General features: G+C 40.4%; 1 protein-coding gene and 1 pseudogene across 4 annotated transcripts; one reads left to right on the top strand and one right to left on the bottom strand.

Moving 5' to 3' along the window:
* On the bottom strand, positions 1–20,592 carry LOC115008156 (centrosomal protein of 95 kDa-like; annotated as a pseudogene).
* LOC115008145 (uncharacterized) lies at positions 1,378–8,862 on the top strand. 4 transcript variants are annotated; one of them, XM_029431497.1, is made up of 6 exons: positions 1,378–1,547; positions 1,685–1,815; positions 1,952–2,065; positions 7,099–7,153; positions 7,898–7,943; positions 8,154–8,862. In XM_029431497.1, exons 1-6 carry the CDS (start codon positions 1,490–1,492, stop codon positions 8,461–8,463), a joined length of 714 nt encoding a protein of 237 aa, XP_029287357.1. In that variant the 5' UTR covers positions 1,378–1,489; the 3' UTR covers positions 8,464–8,862. The 4 variants fall into 4 exon arrangements, 2 of the variants coding, with proteins under 2 accessions (XP_029287357.1, XP_029287348.1); XM_029431488.1 differs by having other exon boundaries at positions 1,378–1,815; XR_003832275.1 differs by lacking the exons at positions 1,378–1,547; positions 1,685–1,815; positions 1,952–2,065 and adding an exon at positions 6,258–6,541 and having other exon boundaries at positions 6,773–7,943; positions 8,154–8,256.
* Positions 20,593–22,223: the final 1,631 nt, after the last annotated feature.

The raw sequence follows: 22,223 nt of genomic DNA, 5'->3' as shown, positions 1-22,223 counted from the left end.
TGCAGACAACGCAAACTTTTAACTGTGACCCATTCCAGCCAGAAGACATGAGTGAGTCGACACATTTAATGGATGATGATAATGATGACGGGACATTTGTGTGCTCAGTAGATACAGTATCAGTGTTTTAACATTGCAAACTCTTTGTATTGGTTTAAAACTACCATATCTTTAGTTCTGGCTGAGAGTTAAAGACAATCACAATGGAGCAGAGGAAAAAGGACAGTCATGAAAGACTGATTATCATTGCTCCTGGTGATCAGAGAGCACAACACCAGGTTAATTAAAAATAAATAATCCACTGCCATGGTTAATTCATTACAAAAGGAAGACATCACACAAATAAGTGAGAAAGATGGGAGTTAAAAATCTGTCAGTGTGGGACATTCATACTTATTGGCTTGCATCGGTGGTCCTTATTTGGCAAGAGGAAGAACATTTGAACTAGTTTGCTACAATATCAGCACACAGGACTGCACAGTGAGGGAGCCATTTTAAAACATTCTTAGTTATTAAGTATTAAAAACCATGGAAGACGAGGACTTGGTCCAAGGTGTCGGTAAGTTCAGCTGAGGTGAAAGGAAGTTAGCTGAATTAGCTAGTAGCTACATTTTGTCGGAGTGTGTTAATAATCATCAGGACTTGTTCTTACAATGTGAATTTCCTCTTCTGTGCAAATCTCTAAAGGAAGATGCAGATGTACTGTTCAGCAGTCAGAAAGTCGTACCCTTAGTTGTGGAAGGCAGAAAAAGTATTTTGAAGCATGTTCCTCTGATTTAAATCCAGCCTTGATTAAGAGGAGCTTAAAACAGCCCTGTGTCCCACTTCCCTGCTCAGTGCAGGTAGCTAGTGTTGTACTGGAAGGAAGCCATATGGACCCGATTGCGCAGCCTCTGGACCTCCAGATCCTGGAAATGGTCTTCCTCATCGTTCTGGATGATGATCTTCTGTAGTTCACCAATCTCACGCTCCATTCTCGAACGCAGCTCTCGCTTCATCTTCAGCAGAGCCTGCAAAACAAATGTAAAATGGTTTTTACAGGGAAAAGTAAATAATCTTGACATAATCTTGCTTCAAAGCCATGGCAATCGCAAAAAGTAAGTTTTATGTATAGAAATATGTTGTACAATTTCACTTTGCCCCCTTCTATGTAGATGTCCAATCAGTGTTGATGGTAAACGTTGCCAACTGAAGCAATAAATTACTGCTATATTAACTAAAAAAAACTTTTATTTTTGACCGAGAAAGCTGAGACGTGCCGGTAGTGCCTACATCTACCAGGATGCATTGCGCGCGTCTGACGCCCAGCTACCAATTCAGCAACCCGGTAGCTAGTGGAGGTGGGTGATTCAAACCAAACGCGGCAGTGTACGAAAAGTTAGAAAGGAGTCTCAAATACTTCGGGCTTTAAATGATAAGACAAAATAAAAAAAACTCATAATATGAAGTTTATAATTGTACTAGCTGCATCTACAGCACACATGCCTGTATGGTGTATGGTGCCGGGATGCGCAAGCTACAGAAAGAAGAGAGAGGAGCGAATAAGTGTAAGCTACCACCGGTTACCAACAGATGTTGCACGCTGCAAACAATGGCTCCGAGCCACTAAAAACCCCAAATATGACGAGAATGCACCCGACATCGGCACTGAGAAGACTTCGGGTATGCTCTTTGCATTTTGCAGCAGACGACTACATTAGGGACATGCAGTCAGAGATAATGGGGGGCACCATTAAGAAATTGCTGAAGACATCTGCTGTGCCCAGTGTCTTTATAAGCGATACCGGCCGTGGCGAGGGAGAGCCCCGAATAGCGGTAAGCTGTTTTATTGATAGCGGTAGTTACATTTAATGCATTACTAAAAACACCATATTGTGCCTGCTCTATTCAGTACCGAGATTGTTTACAAGTACAACTGCTCATCACTGTTACTATCACTCTGCCATCGTAGATTGAAGAACAGACAACCTGTACTTCTACTGCCACTGTGCCCAGCTGTGGGACAGAAACACGACATGTAATGGTAGCAGCTGCAGCCCACAGTCAAGGTGGGCTCGGTCCAGAGGTAAGACTTGTCTCATTAAAACTTTGCTTTAAGCTCCTATTAAATTGTGATGCGTTATAAACACAGTTACGACCAAACACATCAGCATTTCAATGCAAACATGTATAGAAGTAGGAAGCTCCATGAATGCAACACAATATGCAATTAGGAACCAATGAACACAGCTGGCTGTAGAAACACATGTAGTAGTAGCTGCATGCATGTCTTGATGATTATTTTGAAACAGCTTTTAAGTCAATTCCCCACTGTTTTTGTGATTACTAGCCAACAATGTGCCACTGATGGTTGGAATGTTGATCGTGAACAATATGGTCATTTGTGAATGAAACTTTTGGGGGATTAGGGACAGGTATCCCCTGCTACATTATCTTACAGTATGACATGCTTATTTATTTTAGGTCGTCATTGTTGCGTCAGAGTGCTCTCCAGCGACTCTGCGTGCATGTTGTCTGACCTGTGGTTTAAAAATGTGCATCTGAAGAGGTTAAATGATAGTCTTTCCAAAACAAAACATCAGCAGCACAACAACAGTAGTGAAAAGTCCAGAAAAAGTAGTTTACTGATGTGGAGATCAATAACCAGCTTAAGTAAAACAAACCACTTTCTGACATAAAACCACATTCAAATGAATGATTTGATTTTAACTGTCTGATTCAAGACGTGTTACATTCACGTTGCTCATGTTGTCAGACAGGTCCGTTCAGAGACCTCCAATAAGAAGATCAACATTTTAAGTTAGTGTTTTTGTGACAGCAGTAATCAGTAAAAGCTTTACCTTTTCTTGAGCTTTTTTGCGAACCTGGATGTCCTGCCGCTCCTGGGAAAGTTTTCAGCTAGTAGTGAAAACTGAAAGAGAGGAAGCACGTTATAGCTCACCTGAAAATTATGTCCATTTTAAAACAATACAAAAAGTGTGTGCAACTTCCTGGTTCTTATATAGGTCTCTGTGTGTCATACTTGGTCTTTGTAGTAGTTCTCCATGGACTTGATCTGGTCCTGGTGTCGTCTCTGGTTTTCCAGCCGCTGCTCCTTAGGCGAAGGCTTTCTGCTCTCTCAACCGGACTTCTGTAGGTCCAACCCCTCCTCAAACAGCTGCCGAAACATCTAAAACACACGCACAACCACACGTCACCCAAAAAGAATAACGCCAGATGATCACATGGTCTGTAATTTAATCTTTAACATAGTAATAATAATACTTATACCTGATTTCTTCTATTCTTCTACTGCTCTTAATTCCCCTCCAAACCCACACATATTTAGATAAGAAAATAAACATTGAACTGAACTACAAATTGCTTGTTTTGTCTGATCAAGTGACTTTTTGTCACATTTTTCAATTCTCTCGGACATCGGCCTTATGAATGTTGAATGCTATGAATGGCCTTCACTACCCACCCTCTCCTCCTCGGTGCGTGCCCTCATCAGGCGGGCACGGTGCTGGACATGGTAGTCGCTGTGGTACTTTTTGGCGCGTGCTACCTGCTGCCTCTGTTCCCTCAGTCTGGTCTGGGTCGACTTCTGCTGCTGGATACGCTCTTTGAAGTCCCTCTGGAAGATAAATGTTTTTAGCTTGTTACTGGCCAGCTTCATAGGACAATAGACATATAGATGGATTGACACGCCTCCAATCCCCACTGGACAAAAGTAAAGCCAAATATCCCGGATACGGGCGCTGCCATCTTTTGCTTTGGAGTCTGCGCAGTAGTGGTCGGGGAGCTTGAAGTATCGAGGTGTATATTCATTCAGAGCAGCTCTCAATCATGACGTCTCACCCCAGTGTTATAGCATTAAATAACTAATTAAAATCAAAATTATCATGAACATTTGAGCATACATCAGAGGATGATAACTACCTAATACTATAAAAAACATCTATGGGAAAAATGTATTTGCCGTGTACTTGAGTTTTTAGTTTGGGCCCATGTCCCATCCGCTGACATGGAGGGAGCAGGCTTTATGACATACTGCAGCCAGCCACTAGGGGAGATAGAGATGTTTTTACTTCACTAAAGGGGGAACTGTTATATCGTCCATCTTTATGTACAGTTTATGGGTATGACAAACACTACATATCCAGAACAGGCAGGTAAAGTCTTTCTGGAGGTGGTTCAAGGTTATAAAGTTGAATTAAAATGAATTTTTCTTTTCGTTAGTTTTCAGAGTGCATTAGAGCCAGGTAAAATGTCTCTCCGGTATGTAGCTACAAATACATACAAAATATATCGTTGGAGAACTGTGTAGAAATGGCCATAATGTTTAAATCCTTTGATTTTTGATTTGTGAATCAACTTGAGAACTCTTGTAACTGTAGTTGATAAGGTTTCTAGATGTGAAGGGAGCTTTCGAATGTGTGTTTGTGTGTTGATGCTCACCAGACGCCTGTTGTGATCCTGCTCTTTGCGGACGATCTCCTGCAGCAGGTCATGTTTCTTCTGGGCTTCCTCCACCTGAGAGACAAGCAAGCGATTACGTATTCAATCGATCTGTGTGTTGGCGCCGCTCGAGTGGCAGCCTGTTACAGCAGCTCCTACTCACCGCTGAGTAGTTTCTATTATTTAATTGTGTACTCGCCACTTTACTCTCTTGCTCTTTTGCTGTAACAATGTACATTTCTCCGTCGTGGGACTAATAAAGGATTTCTGATTCTGAATCCATCCACCAAATCATACATTTGAGATAAAAAAAAAAAAGAAGGGCCCAGACATCTAAGTCAGGCACACATTTCACTGCACTTGGCAGTGGCCGCAGTCCTACCTGGCTGGAGAGTTTGCTGCGGCGCTGGCTATGAGGGGATGATAGGGCGTGGAGTCTGTCCACCTGCTGCATCTGCTGCTCCCACATCCGACCCAGGGCGTGCTGGGAGATGTGAAGGTGGGGCAACTCCTCCCGGAGCACGGGGAGGAGCTCATTCTCCTTCACCTTCACTGGAGAGACAGAGGACACAAACCAGAACATTACATCAACAACAGTATAATCAGACTACAGTTGGATGCAAATTGCAACCTAACTGCTAGATGCCAATAAATCCTGCACACTGGTCTTTTTGAAAAAGAGAGCTCAAAGTTAAAATATTATCATCATCTTTGATATGTAATAAACGTTCCTTCATAGGTTGGCTGATATTTATAATGTATCCCTGTTAAGGATGACCCTGACTATGACCATGTCAAAATGTATGTGATTTTACTATACAGTTTTTGAGAAATTAAAAAAGGGAAAGTCAGCTCTAATGACATAACATTTATCATTTCTATTTCCATGTCATTTGAACAGACTTTTTCACTAAATTTCTCCGAAATGGTACAATAAAATCATGAAATGTTATTAGAATAAAGAAGATTATTTGATATTTTAACTTCGTAGCTATTCTTTTATAAAAATTAAAAAAACTTCATGTAGTATACCTTCACATTTGATCATAATTAGATTTCATATGCAATATAATGTTACTTTGTAAATCAAATGTGAGAAGTTATTTTTGGCCGCTTCAAGCACCACGTAACACCACGAACATGCGTCAAAATTCACGGCTCACTTGACCGCAGTTGTGTGTGGCGAACGTTTCGTCAAAAACACCCAAACACCACAACCCGACACCTACAGCTGTTCAGAGTGGTGCACAGGCTGTTTGCAACCAGTCATCCAAAAGAACAATATCAACCCAGCAGGGAGGTTGCAAACGTGTTATATGTGCGCAGTAAACAGAGACCAGCGTCTTCCTCTGACAGACAGCTGCTCCCATCATCACTGCAGACACAACAGGGGCAAACTAACAGCAAAGTACTGACCTACAGTCTGTGGTACTGAGTAGCTAATGTTAGCTGCTCGGTTTGATGAAGTCGAGTGTGTAATAATGCACCATGTTTTATTCACTTAAGGGACAGTTAGGAGGTACTTATCCATAGTCCTACAGTAGATGGCGGTAGACACCCCCAAGTTTGGAGAAACAGACGCGGAAGAAAAGCAATGTACTGCTGTGGACTGGGGCTGCAACGTATTTACCTTAAATAAAAATCAGCTTACGTGTACACTTTATTTAAAAATATTTGCAACGCTTTAATTTGTCGTCAGACAGCCCTTTCCTTTGGCACTATATTTTCTCAACCGTAGAACGCCGATCCGGTATCACTGTGCAGCTCACTGTATAACGCCGCAGAGGAAGTGCTGTTGCGGATCCTGAAATCAAACTTCACTTTGTATATGCATTTCAAAGATGGTGCGCCTTGTGTTTATCCGGGCTGTTCCAACAGGAAGTGTCCTGGTCACCATGTAGATTTCACCGGGTTCCATTGAATAATATTGGCCTTAAACAGCAGTGGCTAGTTATACTGAACATAGACATCAACACTGCACATGCAAGAGTGAACAACTCCGCGTTTGCAGCGATCATTTCTCTGAAGAGGATTATATAATACCACGGCCAATAAGCAAGATAGACACTTGCTGAAGCGTACTGCTGTACCCAACCATCAGGTAAGATGGCGCTAAATACCTACAAATAACTAATACAAGTAAATCAATGCTTATGATATCGTTTGTTTTATTTAGAATATACAATTGCAGCACAAATTGCACACACATACACTGTACATTATGTACAGGCTAAAGTGAGGGTAACTTATCTTTTGGTTGGTTTAGATGTTAGTGTACATGCCATTTAAAAAACACACAATTAGGCCTCATCATGACATTATTGCTTTACAGGCAGGTACTTCACAAAGCACAATTCAGGAAAAACATGAGGAACAGCAAATGTTTTCTGGGGTCCCACAATCCAAAAAGGCACCAGGCCATCAGGCCTCCATATTAGAATCACAACTGAAGCTTGTTCACACCAGATCTGAACAATCCCTCCACAGAGAAAGACCATCAACCTCTGGAGCTTACCTGGCCTTTCCTGCCGTTACGTATGGGGGGTGGGTAATATAGTTCCCTGCCATAATACTACTCTCTGGGTTTGTAGTAGCAATATATTTCAATTCATTATCTGCAACCAGGTGTTTCGAGTGTGTCTGTGTTGTATTTTACAGCTGCATGACACCTGGGCAGTAATGGACAGACCACCAGGCCAGGTCAGAAGCATAGGTGAGTCAGTGAATGGTCTTCACTATCTATTGTGGTTAAGAGGTGCTTGTGAATAATAAATAACACTATATGTCCTATACGTAGACACAGCAGTGCATTATGGTCATGTGTGGCTGCTGTGATGTTCATGGGGGACATTGTGGATGCAACGCAGACGATCAGCAAACCAGGTCTTAAGACTTGTGTAAGAGACAGAGGTTCATATGCAAACAGCTGATTCCTTTTGGCAAACAGAGCCTGAAAACAGTGTCTTGTATAGGAATTATTTTCTGTGCAACAAATGTTTCAAACTAAGCCCTTCATCAGCATGCTTAATGTCATACAGCAGACCATTCACAATTGGCAGCAATAAATAAGCATTGAGAATAAGGAGTTGTCAAAAAGAGACAAAGTATTGCTTTAGAGGCCCCCAATGGTTTGACGAGTTCATTGCAATGTTTTTATGAAGGTCTACAGTTATCTACATCTCGCAAAACAGAAGTGTCAAATGATACACATCTCCTGCAGTTTTATATTGTGAACTTTATCAGTATCAATAGGGATTGATCAAGCTCCGGTTTTCTTTCTGTATACTCCAAAACTATTTTTGTCCTGTAAGTTTCTGATGTTCCTCACCTTGTGAAGACAGTTTGTATAGCCACTGTTGGCTGCGGATGTTTGTTGGTTTTAACCTTGTATGAAAATGACTTACTCCTTTTAACTGAAAAGATAGTTTTGACTGACCATACCGATATTAATTCACAGGTATTCAAGTCAATGTACCCGAGACATGCACTGCAGCCACGGAGAAGTAAGTCAACAAACATCTTTGATCATATTCCCCTGATTGGCAGATACATGGTATTCATTCAGAGCTTCCTTATTCAGCTACAATGATGCAGGTTAAACCCCCTTCACCACTGCAACAATGTATCCATAGTGACTACTTGTGTGTGCTTCTCTAGCCTGCATACAACAAGTGTCATTATCATTTCTCTCTGCTCTCTTTTCTGCCCCATAGCAGACCAGCTCTGCAGCACATGGTTGATGAGGAGGCCATCCTGCAGCTGATGAAGGACTGCCCGATGTGCGACAGAAAGTGCCGCTGTAGCAAATACACTCGCGGGCCTTACTTTATAGTCTACCAGAGCTGTTACTTCTGCAATTATCAACGCAAGTGGGCCAACCAGCCTGAAGCTAGAAATATAAACTTTCATAAGGCCAACACAGCACCCAAGAGGAAACGTCAGCCAAAGGACAAGGTGTCTGTAAATGCCAAGGCTCAGTCATCTCAGCTTAAGACAAGCATTTCTGAATCCTCAGTCTCATAGTCCCACGACCCATAGAGACCTGAGGAGCTTAATGTCAACTCTGTCTTAGTTGTGAGGGAATTACATGAATCTGAAATTGTGCTTGAACACAGTTTCAGATGTGCCTTAAGGTGGATCATTATTTAGCTGTCGCAGATGCTTGATGATGACAAACAATTATGTAACGTTTTCTGTCGAGCTGAAGCTTCAGTCCAAAGTAAAAACATTTGAGATGCTAACAAGGAACACAATCAGAGTAAAAGAAAACAGGGTTTTGGTCGCTACAATGCAAATATGGTACGGTGCCATTGTGTTGGGGAATAAACCATTTTGAATACAAATCATAATTAACATCGAGAACAATAACAGAAAGGTTCATGTGGTAAATATACAAGTCTTAACCTACTTGATGAAGCTTTTCTTGGGGCCTCCTGCCATCTCCGTCCCGGTGTGGTTTGTGCATTATGTTGTGACCTGTGCTTGGCCTTTGTTCTAGCTGGGGACAGTCTGGAGGCTTTGGAAACATCCATTAGTATGGCCTCTCTGTACTGGCGCTCCTACACACACAGACACATTAAATAGTCAGTAAACTGGGACAAATTGCCCAACATTCAAAACACTCGGCCATTAACAATATTTTCCATTTTCAAGCTCTCAAGCTGAAGGATTGTTAAGGTTAATATCCTTATATTAGTTTGCAAAGCAGCAATTCTACCTCCAACATTTGGAGGTAGAATTACTGTAAAAAGTTTAGTTTAAAAGAGAAAAGAAAAAAAACAATAAAGTGCTATTTTAATTGTTATAGCAAAAGTGGATTATTCTAGAAATGTTATTTGTTTGAATGCATTTACCATGGTGTGACTAACTGCATTTTTCTGTAAATACATTAAAACTTTGAATTCTCTCTGAACAAATGTGCAATCACAAATTGATTTTATTAGTGCAGCAACTACAAGTGCACATGATTGTGTTTCACTTCTATTATCTCAAGGTCACGGTTTGAATGTCTGCCTGTGTCATACCTTGGTTACAGTCAAATCTGTTTAATTGATCAATGTGATCTTTCTCTTTAAATGTTAGTCATTAATGTCCACAAAAAGGTAGCAAAGAAATAAGCAACCACGGACAAGCACAGAGTTAGTAAAAAACAAACGGATAAATTGTTCTTTTAGCAGCACCTCAGTAAGAAGGGAAATAGATGTAACACAGTCTCAACAATTTGTGACCAATAATCCCCCGAGTAATATAAAATCAAGTAAAAAGGAACAAATCTCTGCTTTAATGACTTACACAGTGATGTGATGTAGAGAAAGGAGGGGAAAGGCTGAGACAAGGGTCCTTATCGTAATGCTATACTAGACATACTATGACTTACAGCTTCCTGAGCTTTGAGGCGCGCCTTGTCTAGATCTGCCCGTTCTTTGTCTTCATATCTTTTCAACTCCTCCTCATAGGCCTTATTCCCAGATACTGAAGAGAGAGACTCTATGAGAACATCTTCAATAAACATTAAAAAACCTCTATCAAACTACCCTAAATAACAGACAGCGCAACTGCTAATGGCTGTGAAAGAGGACATTTGGCATGTGGATGTGGATGTGAGGGCACATTTCCAAAATAAAAAACTGCCACACTTATTGAGAGTGTGCCAGTTCTTAATTAAAGTACTGGGCTGCTGAACCCTGCTCAATACGGTACATTAAAAAAAGGGAAAGAAAATAACTATGGTAATACCTTGCTAGGTTTTCTGTGAGACGGTCTGTGGAGTAGCTCTCCTTGCCTTGAATGATCAGACGCAAGGTTGGTTTGTCTCCCATCATTTAGACTCAAGGCTTCTGCCATGGCAGCTTCTAACTGTCCCTGCAGGGAGCGACGGACCCGTGTAGGGGAGGGAGATAAGGAGCGTGTCCGGTGGGTGGATTCAGTGTCAGGTGCTCCTGAAACTAAATGTTACAGTTCAATATTTTGATAATCGGCAGCTCTTTACAGATAATGAATGGGTTACTGTTAACACTTAGCCATAATTTGTATTTACCCGTGTGTTGTCTGGGAGTCCTGCGACACTCCATGACGCTGTCACTGTGGTGGGACTGCTTGTCCTCTTCTCTCATCACTGGAATCTCCACTTTCACCCAGAACTCGTTTGAGCATCTACAGGAATTACACATCACATGTTGTTGCAAGCGTCAAAGGGATAATACACCAGTGTTTCAGCACCCCTCCTGAAATTCAAGGTGTTTACATTTTTTTAATTAAATATTCACAACTTACTTTTCACATTGAACAGGTGCGCTTTAAATAAACTAAACGCTTATGTTATTTATTTAATTTATGTGCACGTGTCAGTGTTTACTGCATTCATCTCCTCTGCTCTGTTTTGCGAGCTGAACAATTAATCTGAAGTTTTTGCGAAATTGTAATATAGACTAAAATACCTAAATTGCAGGAGGCGCAACATTTGTTAAAAAGGCAAGATACGTGTCAAAATACCATTATGAATTAAGTATAAAGTAAGCAAGTATGCCCCGGCCTACAAATCGTATTCTACAGGTTTAAGAGATTATTTTGAAAAATACAAATTCCCTCCAATATCGTGAATCATATCACAATATTAGTTAAAATAGTTCCAAATCGTTCAGCCCTAGATGCTTTTAAAACTCATTGCGTGCCTGTGTTTATCCCAGTGAAATAAAGCAAACCGCATTGATTTGACCATAACTGCACAGACTTGTATTTAGACAATAAAGAGCAGGTAAACATAGTGTAACCCACCCCCAACAAAACACACACACATGCAGGAAGGTTTAAAATCACATTTGCTTGGATACAAAACAGTCATGAAAATATGCTGGGACCTTATACAAATTACAAACTACACACACACACACACCACACACACTGATCAAGTTCCTCAAGTCGATGGGAGAGGTTCTCAGATATGTGATGCAGCTCCTCTTCTGCTTTTTTGTTCCTCTGTCTGCGATACGAGAGAGGCTCCTCCAAACCGTCCTCCTCCAACCTGCTACTGCTCAGGAAGAACAAAGACACCATACAGCAGAGATAGTTAGACAGTCAGAAAAATAGCATTACCACGTTGTCCCTGCATAACATAATAATATTCCTTATTCTGATGCTTTCTACTGTCCTCTTGAACTCAACATGTCCTACCTGAGGCCTGTCCGATCACTGTGATCGATCCTTCTGTCCGCTTGTCTTAATGTGTACCTCAGATCCTCCTCATCTTGATCTTCCTCCTCGGTGTCTGTCGGACAAGGGGTCGTGGCCGCCATCTCATCCCTGCAGGGTGAGGAAGAGCACATCTGGTTTGGTGCGGAATAAAACCCTCTTGGGACCCCCGTTAGTCGGCTGAAATTAGACAAAAAGAGAAATCAAGTTAATTTGGTTGACAAAAAACAAGAAAGAGGGAAAGCCACATAAATGTTTTGCATTAGTGTGTTCAAATGAATCCATTCCCCTTAATAACATGGACAGGATTGAATTGGAAAACAGGTGAATAAACTAGAATCTGACGGATTAGCAGGGGCTATATTACCTTCCCATAACAATATGATAATCTTCAAACAACTTTCAAATGACATGTTACATTAAATTATGAATTATGCACAGAAAGATCAGTTCAAGAAGTCACTTTAGAAAGACTGAAAATGACAAAAGAAAAAGATAAAAAAAAAGATGTGATCCTAGTTTTGCAGATAACATCCAGTGGGTTCTTTACTTCTTTCTTTTTTAAATCCATCAGTTTAAACCCCTTTTGAACAGAGCAGCCAGTGTAACACACGCACACCCTTCAGCTGGTCGTTTACAAGGGTTGCTGGAGATGACACAATACTTGAGGTTGCTGTAAAATCTGTACAAGTGAAGTCTTGTTGCGCTCTCACCTCAAGTGTCTCTTCCTCCACCTCTGTCCTGGCTCTTTGCTGACTGGACAAAGACTTCTCACTTGCAGCTGGAAATTGAGCAACACATGACATTAAGAATTGAGGTACACCTCACTCTGATGGGGGATGTTCACTTGTTAACCATCACACAAACATAGCAGGCGGCGCTGGAGATCTACTGTCGACTCAAACATCCACAGTCATAACTATCAATCCAATAAAGTGCTACCAGGCTTCTCTAATCCTATGATCTGTAATCATAGCAGACTTCAGGATTTCAAACAGCTGACCTCTTACATGTATTTTTCAGCGATTGGATGGCGAGCACTTCTGTTCTGGAAACTGCTCAGAAATGATCAATATATCTAGTACAGCCGTACATCCTCTGAATGCCCCCAGGCTCGATATTGTGGTTGTAAAGTTACATGAGGCTGTGGTTATCCTAGAGATCACAACGTGTCATTTAATACAGCGAGGTCACGGTTAAAAAAAACGATAAGCTACTATGGAGACGACAATCATCTCACATGAATACAAATGGGCTCATTGAATCCACAAGAGCCTTGGCTTTACAGTTATATCTAATGTGTACAATACTAAGGACCCAAGCATGCAGAAATATTCAAATACACCATTTAAGAATAGGCGGGAAAAACTGCATTGGATTAGCAGAAAGGGGGCATGTAAAATTGAGACTTGTGGGTATCCATAGAACCCATCTTCATTCAGATCCCTGTGAATATGGCCATGCCCGTTTTTCCCCTCGCCAAAATGTATCCGAACGCCTCTGAAAGACAGTATGTTGGCCGAGCCCCCTGGCAGGCCGTCGGATTTTTAAGAGGTTACACCACTTGCCATTTGATCTGAAATAATAATGAAGGTACATTTGTTTTACTTACGAGGAGACTGGGAAAGAGGAGGAAACTGTAGTCCATTGGTAACAACTGTCTCAGGTACCGGTTTAGTGGCCTGTGTGAGAAGGATGGTAAGAAAGTGAGAGGTGGGACTTTATCTTTACACCAGGGAGGAAATTTGTCTTTGGCTTACCAAACAAAAGAAACACCAATATAAAAGCAGACAAAGGGATATTACACATTAAAACATGTTTACACAGTTCCTGTCAGTGTTTGTGGCTTAAATCTTCACTTTGTTAAGTTAATAACACATGTTTAGTTCCCAGAGGGACTCTATAGCGCCCTCCCGGAGCTCAAGAGAGGATGGCAGCTTGCTGCAATGATGCCGCTTGCTTTCTTCCTCGTCCTTTCTGTAAAAGTTTGAGTTCCTGGTTTCAGGCATTTGCATAAAAAGTGATAAATATTTTCCTTGACTCATTATAAAGTTTTCCTTATAATGAGACATTTTCTTTGACACGTTTTAAAAATCAATAGAATTGCGTCACTTACTGGGTTTGTAGTTCTGGTGTAAGAGCTTATACCAGTTTGATTTTACGCAAACCGACTGAACTGCCATTTGTCATTATCACACGATGTTTTCTTATTAAAAAGTAGCCAACCTCAGCAACCTGTCCCGACAGCGTCACAGCGCTAAATCCAACTTGTATGGCTTTAGTAATGAGCAAAATGGCAACTTAATTAATATGATTTTATGTTTGTTTATAAAATAGGACTAACAGAGCCACTGGTGTCTGTTTCGCCGTGAGCCTTAAAAACCTGTGGCTAGACTTCACGTAAATTTAACATGTGACGGTACGAAACTAACAGGACAGCGAATATCCCATAATTTTGCTGTATGTAAACTACTCAAGTTCACCTGCCTAAATTACGATCAACAGACTGTTGCTACACTGTCCACACCTTTGAGTCACATCAGGGTTTGGTTTAGGTAACATAAAACAATCTGAAACAAAAAGAGCTGAAGCTTAGTCATACGATGTGAGGGTGTGGTTGGTCATGGTTGCAGGCCAGTACAGCAGTTGACCCATAAAGGAAGCTCATATATAGAAATGTGTCTCTTCTAAGCTAATAGACAGCAGACATTCAAAATACTTTCACTTGAAATTGTCCTTAAACTGATTGTTAGTACAGTATTCAGTCAGTAAGTCTGAAAAGTGAAACACATGAGCTTGTTACTAAGGTCTAAGTAAGCATACCCTTATCCTTCCTATAATGAATGTCCTGAAATCACTAAAATAGGAAGTGTAAGTGTGTGAAAGTCTTTGTGTGTGACAAACAAACAGTGTTGAATTGCTGGCAGTATAGTAATATATCTCATTGCCTCTAGAACTTTTTGGAAGATAACATGTGCATGTATTGTCCATTGCATGCAAATAAGAGGTAAACTTGAAACCTGATCATACTGAATCATAAGGCTACCTCTTGTAGTGACAGGAGCGGCTTCCTCCGCCGCATGCCCTTGGCTGATGCCAGCAGCTATGGGGATCTGCTGGGCGAGTGTGTGTCTGTGGTCAGGTCTGTGGGGGGTGTTGCACTGGGCCGGGTGAGATGCAGGGCGATGGCTGAGGGCAGGGCTTCAATCAGTGGAGCGTCCTGTGCGTCCAGAGGACCAGAGGTGGTGACTGCGTCTGAGGTTAGGGGAGGGAAAGCCAGTTCTTGTTAGATTTATCGTGAAATCTATTGAAAGAGTTATCATAGTCCACAACAATATAATAATCATTAAACTCAATCAGATTTAAAGCCTCGTCTGAGAGGCAATATGATCTGATAAGGGCATGACCTTATGTTGGGTATGTTTAATTATTTGGTTTATGTAGACACGGTTATGCCTCGTCTGCCAAACACCGATTGTGAATTACTAAATTGTCTCAGAATATTTTTGTGGTTGTAGTTAGGGAACAAGCAACAAGTTAGTGGGGGGAACACACACACACACACACACACACACACACACACCACACACCACACACACACACACACACACACACACCACACACACACCACACACACACACACACACACACACACACACACACACAACTTTAAATTGGTGCATAAAATAACTCATGTTCTTTTCTTTTAAAACAGAAAGACAAGAAACATTTTGAGAAATCTGCCACTAAGGGAACATGAAACATTCTAATGTAACATTCTGGCCAGAAGAAAACATCTGGAAAACCAGAGGAAAGAAACATTGGTATATGCATAAAGACAGCAAGGTAAGTGGGTAAAGATGGGCTGCGTTTGCGTGTCTTACCGTCTTGTTTGGCTGTGAATGTGCGTGCCGAGACTCCCAGCCCAATGAGCTCACTGGTTGATCCCATCTCCTCAGCATTCCAGGTATGGAGGGAATGTTACTGGAATACACAGCGGACCCTGAACGATAAGACTTGATATTATTTACCAACGTCACACAATTACTACATATTAAAATGTTTACTTTGATATACTTGCTCTAAATTCATTTAAAAAAAAAATGTTGCATAATAAAAAGGAGGTAATGAGTACATAACACAAAGACATAAAAACATTAGTCTAGTATGTTAAAATGTGAACTAAGACATAGCATAATATTGAAATCATCACAGCAGGAGCTTCGACACACTAATGTATAATAGCCGTATAGCGCTACTCAGACACAGACTACATCAGTGGTTCTTCTGGTACTTACAGAACCACAACGCTACAAAGGTTTTATATTTCAATTGCTTTAATTGAATCCAAAGATGAATGTAATAATATATGAGCAGAAGTGTCAAAGACCACCAAACAAATAAAGCTAAGCGACAGACTCTTCCAGACTTTCCGAGCACATTTATTATCATTAACTCTGAATGCAGAGTTTCTTTTTGATCTGGAGAATCCACTGCAGAAACTTGGCTTCAGGCAAACTCTTAACAGCAGCTTTGTCTCTATGGTCTCTGACAGTGAGATTGATTATCATCATAGGTAGAGGGGGCAGACAAAAGTACTGCACTCCAGCTTTAATATTTACACTACTGCTGCTGCGTTAGCCTGACTGGCTGTTGTGTCAACATGATTTACAGCCCAGATCTGCTCTGAAGCTGAATGTGTCGCGGTCGTGCGGAGCAAACCTGACTGTCAGCAATGTTTTGGTTTATGTGAGAGCTCAACACAACAGTTGATATTCTTTTACTTTGTCTGAGAGTTTAGTTAATTCTACCATGCATGAAAAAAATACATTATCTTCATATGAATATTGTTTCGAAATGATAAAAAAACAACATGTAAACATGCACAAACTCTAGTATACTCATCAGAAAATGTTCAAATAAAGTTGTTCTGTATGTATATAATTGTAGATGGTTGTTTTTACTCAATTATTTTAACAAGATGCAGTCTCTCTCCTTAATTTCTTACACGTACGGCATTTTCAAAATAAATATCTCTATGATTAAACATTTTAAAAAACATTCATAATGTATCTCCAATGCAATTCGTCTTGTGTGCAACGTGTGTTTCTTAGCATTTGCAGTGCATCTAGGAGAAGCGCTTACTCTCCACTGGAAGACAACGGTGCTCCTCTCCAGTTTAGTCCTCCTTTTGCTCTGTGGCATTACAGCATGTGGGCTCCTTGTTTCACCAGGAACATCTTCATTGAGATTGTCATTCAGTTCCTCTGAAAAAAATGAACAGTACAAATTAACCAGAGTGAGAGACAGAAACTACAAAAATATAATACAGAACCAACACAGAGAGAAAACAGCAATACTTGTGATTACAACATTGACATCTTAGGCATTTTAAGAGGAACTAAAACACAACCTTTAATTCAACAATCTTACTGACAAAATGTCTGTAACACTGCTATGGAAATTCACGGTTTGAAAAGATAAAAGACTCCGCCGAAAAAGACAGACAAACAACTAAGACCCTCTTGTAGTTTTCAAAAAAAGAAAATTTAAAAACCAAATACAGCAACTACTAGACAACAGGTCATTGTTAGACACTGAAGATAAACACCACATTGTAACAATGTCCCCACAACTCAGATTCACATTTCAGCCCCAAACAACTCAAACATGCAGCATTGACATTAGAGTAAACTTAACGCCGTTAGCTTTTATTGTACTAAACCAAGTTCAGTATTGCAAATGCAGGACGTATGATTAGGCCTTTTAGAAAATCACACAGTCATTAACTACTAATTGCTGTTGGGCAGCGGTCTGAGGGACGGCCCCCTCACACAAAGGTATGCTCAGTTCTGCCAAATGAAGAGAGCTGACTGTTCGTTATAAAATCCTGCACCAGCTGGTCTTAAACAGGGTTTAGAACAAATTATGTCCTGTTCCTGCTGAAGGACAAACAGGCAGACTTACATTTCAGTCAGTAGAAAGGAGAATTAGCTGTTTCAGGAAAACTGAGAATACCAGACGCTAAAGGCGGCCATGAAAATGAGCCTCAGGCCACTGGTCTGCAAAGCCATTTAAAGGATAAGTTTAAATACGTTTAGATAATTGATACCAGTTCTGATAATCTAATGTTTTTTTTTTTTTTTTCAATATCTGTAAAATAAACAATTATACAGTTGAAAATTGGTGTTAATATTCTTTAATTAACATTAGCATGTAGAGCTGGAACTAACCAGTGTTTCCCCTACCATTGTCTTGGGAGGGCGCTGCGCTACCAAAGCCCAAGATGACACTCAAATGTCTTGTTTTGTCCACAAGTGAAATACATTCAGGTTACAGTCATAGAGCAATAAAGACAACATTCACATTTAAGACCCTGGAATCAGAGTTTTTTTATTTTCCTCTCCAAAAAATGACATTCATCAATTATCAAAATAGTTGCAGATTAATTTAATAGTTGACAACTAATCTTTGCAGCTCTATTAGCATGGAACCGTCTTTTTGAGTTACTAAAGCAGAATATTTAAAAAAATCATCAGTATTTATAGATTATGAAGCTTTCAAATATTTATGAAAGTAATAATGTATCAATTTGTGATATAAAACACAAATGGTATGTGAAAAAGTTGTAAAATAAAGATCTGTCTGGTTGATGAAGAAGTGACAATTTATTCTTCCTACCTCCATTCTGCGACTCCTCGCTTATCTCCTCCTTGAGATATTCGAGGAGGCCATCAAAGATTTCCAGGAGGTTCTTGATCGACTCTTTGTCCCCTCTGAAAACATTTTCTCCTGTGAACACACAGCCATTCTCAGCATTATACTCAGTACTCATCCGTTTTATTGCAGAAGGAAAAGGGGGATTGTTAATTGCCCTTGTGTTTCTGCATACCCCTTCAAGATATAAGGAAATTGGGCCAAGCAGCCCAAAATAAAGTAACTTGATGGTGAAATGTTCTACCATGTCAAGTCGATCCAAGTGAAAGTTAAGCATGTATGTAGCAGTTAATCATAGTTGTTCCTCTCTTATACACGCACATGCCTTAATCAATGCTGTTGTATAGATTGAAAATGTTAATTATACCTGTAATGTGTGAGAGACTGATCTGAAGGTAATCCAGGGAGAGTGAATCAATCACAGACTGAATGTTATGGGCTTCATCCTCTTGACTGCATGGCGCTGCAATGTAATCTAAAAAAAAATACATACACATAGATCAATGTGAATAACCAATCATGTGTGAGACCACAGAAACAATGTTCACAACAATGCCACATTTACAGCACCTTGCATTTACACACTTCCTTGAACACATTGGGCATTCACTTTAGCACTTTCCTGTACTTAACAATGCAGGAAACAGCTCAGCGACATTAACAGTCTCACAATGGCATGTTTAATGTTCTTAGGAAGCATCCTGACATACTAAGCACACTCAGGAGATCATGCTCTAAACTAAAACCTCAAAGCTTGTTCAACTTCAGATTGAGAATTAAAATGACCTTGTTAGGGCTACAAATAATGGTTATTTTCATCATCAATTACTTGGCTGATAATTTGCTATAGACATCATTAATAGTTTGGTCTATAAATGTCAGGTGACAAAAATGAAATAGTTTGTTTTGTCAGCAATTCAAAATCTTTGGATATTCTTCTTATTATCACATTTGACATCATCAAAACTGAGAGGTTGGAACAGAGAGTATTTGGCATTTTTACTTGAAAATGTTTTAAGTTACCTAAAAATAACCTAAAACAATTAATCGCTTATCAAAATAGGTGCCAATTGTGTTGACATTTGGTTGCAGCTTTCCCTTACCTGGAACTTTCTCCCCAAGATGTTTTCATACAGAGCAATGAAAACATTTGCATCACAGTCCGTCAGTTTCCTCAGCCTTAGGTTTATGGGACACTTGCTGAGTAGATCATTTGCCACATCTACCCAATCTGTAGAAACGAAAGGCAACCGTCTTGTTCATCTACAACAGTAAAGTCCTTAAACAGACATTTGGAATTAGTATTTAGAGTTCTTTCCTATAAAAATAGAGAGTAGTGAAATAGTAAAACAGAATACTTAATAAAGGAGACATTAGTGTACTTTGTATGAAGAATTAGTTAATGGTGATGTCATTATGGTGACATTCACTGGTTATTTAGTACCTCCTCTAAGGGTGATAATGTTAATTCAATCATGAATGCCATCCGCGGCAAACTTAAGTTTAAGAGCGGGGAGTCATATCTCCCGGTCTCTAGCTACTTACTACTAACTTTACACTTTTTATTTGAATGAATGTATTGTATCTTGTTTGTTTTGTATGCATTTCTAATGGAATTTGAGACAATAAAGATGAACTGAACTGAACTAGCTACCGTTAACGACTAACGTTACAGATGGATGACATACATTAGGTTTTTAACTAATAATACCGGCGGCCATGGATTTGGGAAGATAGAACACCAAGCAAACTATTGTCTTAAGTTACCTGCTACCTTTAAGTCACTTCTGGCGTGTTTTACCACAACTTTACCGGTTGAGTTAACTCAAAAGTAGCTAGCTATCGTTGCTACTTCGATCTGTTTGCTAACAGGAACAATATCAGAGAACGTTGAACGGTGAGCTCTAATCCTTAAATAAAAGATGTAACCTATCTCTAAAGTATGAGCATGTACATGTGATGACAGGCTCAGTGACAGCAATAAAGCAACAATAACCTGGCAGCTAACATTAGCTGTTACGTGTCGCTAGCTTTCCCCAGACTGGAGCACAGTCTCGGCTGCCTTACCTCTCTCTCCCTCCTGGGTTCCCATGAAACAGCTGTCGACGAGAGGCAGTTGGAGCTCAAAATCTACTGACTAGCTGGAAAACAGTCCAGTATAACCCAGATCCCCGTCCTGAGAACAGCTGGGGTCAGTTTGGTGTTTGTTGTGGGTTTTAGTAACAGGGAGAAGGAATCGTCTCTCATTTAAAATTGAAGTCTCGTTTGATTGGACGTTACACTCGTTCTTTGTTTCCGGAAGTTCCCTTTGATGGGTGCGTACCGCCCTCTGCTGGTTACTGTGTATAACGCAGGCAAAATAATAGTAGTAGTAATACTTTCAAGCAACTGTAATAATAATTTCAGTCCTTATAGCTTATTTATAAAAAGAAAATGTTCAAACAATAAATAAACAACAATAAGGCATTAAATTAAAGGGACAAGAAACAAAAACAAACAGGAAAGGTGTGGGCAGAAGCTATTATTATACCTACACCTAATAGAGAACACTTTCAAAGTTTTGAAAGTGTTTCTAATTGAACTGAATTGAAATCCTAATGATCATTCAGTCCATTGTTGTGTACATTGTGTAACTTTTGTATGTGCTTCTTTATGTGCTTCAGTGCTTCTGAATCTTGGAGGATCTTCTACCAGACTGAGAATATTGTTTCACTGAGTTTTTTACTAAGTTAAAGTGTGTTGCTTTTAATAGGTTGTCTGCTAAAGTGTATTTTGTTTAGAAGTGTTGACTACTGAGTCAGTTTCATTGTAAGCCATCAGTGCACTGAATACAGTGGGTGTGGCTAACACAGCTGTAGCCACCTAGGTAATTAAGTCTTAATTTAAGTAATGGCAGCCTCATCAGACAAAGACTCAGAGGACAAAGACAAAGGAGTCTTTCGCAGGAGTCTTCGTGAGGAGGATAAGTGGGCTATTTTTGGTTTGCTTGCTCTTCCCTCTCCTTATTTAAATGTGTATAGTTTCCATTCCCGTCCATGTCTCTTCTTGTAGATATTATAGACCTCGCACATGTTCACAACACTATCGTAACCGCTCTGCTTTTGTATATCCCACCCGCTCCTCTCATACCAACACCTCGTCACAGGTGGCCTGTGGAACTGCCGGTCAGCCACTCGTAAGACTGAGTTCATCTCTGGCTACGCCTCCCATCAATCCCTCGACTTCCTTGCTCTCACTGAGACTTGGATCACACCTGATAACACTTCCACTCCTGCTGCTCTCTCCACAGCCTACTTCTTCTCCCACTCGCCCAGAACCACTGGATGAGGAGGTGGCACTGGTCTGCTGATCTCTCCCAAATGGAGCTTTTCTCTTTACCCACTGCCAGACTTCACTCACTCATCTTTCGAATTTCATGCCGTCAACAACAAAGCCGGTTACATTAAACATTGTTGTTCTCTACTGTCCTCCAGGTCCTTTGGGGGAGGTTTTGGAGGAATTGGACGTTCTCCTGTCCAACATCCCTGAAAATCCTCTCGTACTTCTCGGTGACTTCAACTTCGTCAGAGAAGTCAACAGACTTTATCTCTCCTATCTTCTTTTGCTCTCTCCCCTGTCTTGGTCCCCTCCTACTCACAAAGCTGGCAATCACCTCAGTACGAATTGGCGCCATCTTACCTTACACGCTTATTTCCCAACGCGTAAGTCAACCATGTTGGATGATATACACAACCAAGACTGCGGCCGTTCATATGTGAACTGCTGCAACGCTTCGTAATTTTCTTTGTATTTAAACATCTAAGATTGAAAGAAAATGCCAATTGTGTGCGCAATGTATAATTGTGGTCATAACGCTACTCGTGACCCAGAGAAACGAT

Source organism: Cottoperca gobio, chromosome 1 (assembly GCF_900634415.1).
Source record: "Cottoperca gobio chromosome 1, fCotGob3.1, whole genome shotgun sequence".
In the NCBI taxonomy this organism is placed as follows: domain Eukaryota; kingdom Metazoa; phylum Chordata; class Actinopteri; order Perciformes; family Bovichtidae; genus Cottoperca; species Cottoperca gobio.
This window is presented reverse-complemented; position numbering and strand designations above follow the sequence as displayed.

Coding starts and splice junctions, on each gene's coding strand:
- LOC115008145 (XM_029431488.1), top strand. CDS start 1,573: ATGTTGCACGCTGCAAACAATGGCTCCGAGCCACTAAAAACCCCAAAT. Junction 7,154..7,897: donor AGGCCAGGTCAGAAGCATAG/GTGAGTCAGTGA, acceptor ATTAATTCACAG/GTATTCAAGTCAATGTACCC. Junction 7,944..8,153: donor TGCACTGCAGCCACGGAGAA/GTAAGTCAACAA, acceptor TCTGCCCCATAG/CAGACCAGCTCTGCAGCACA.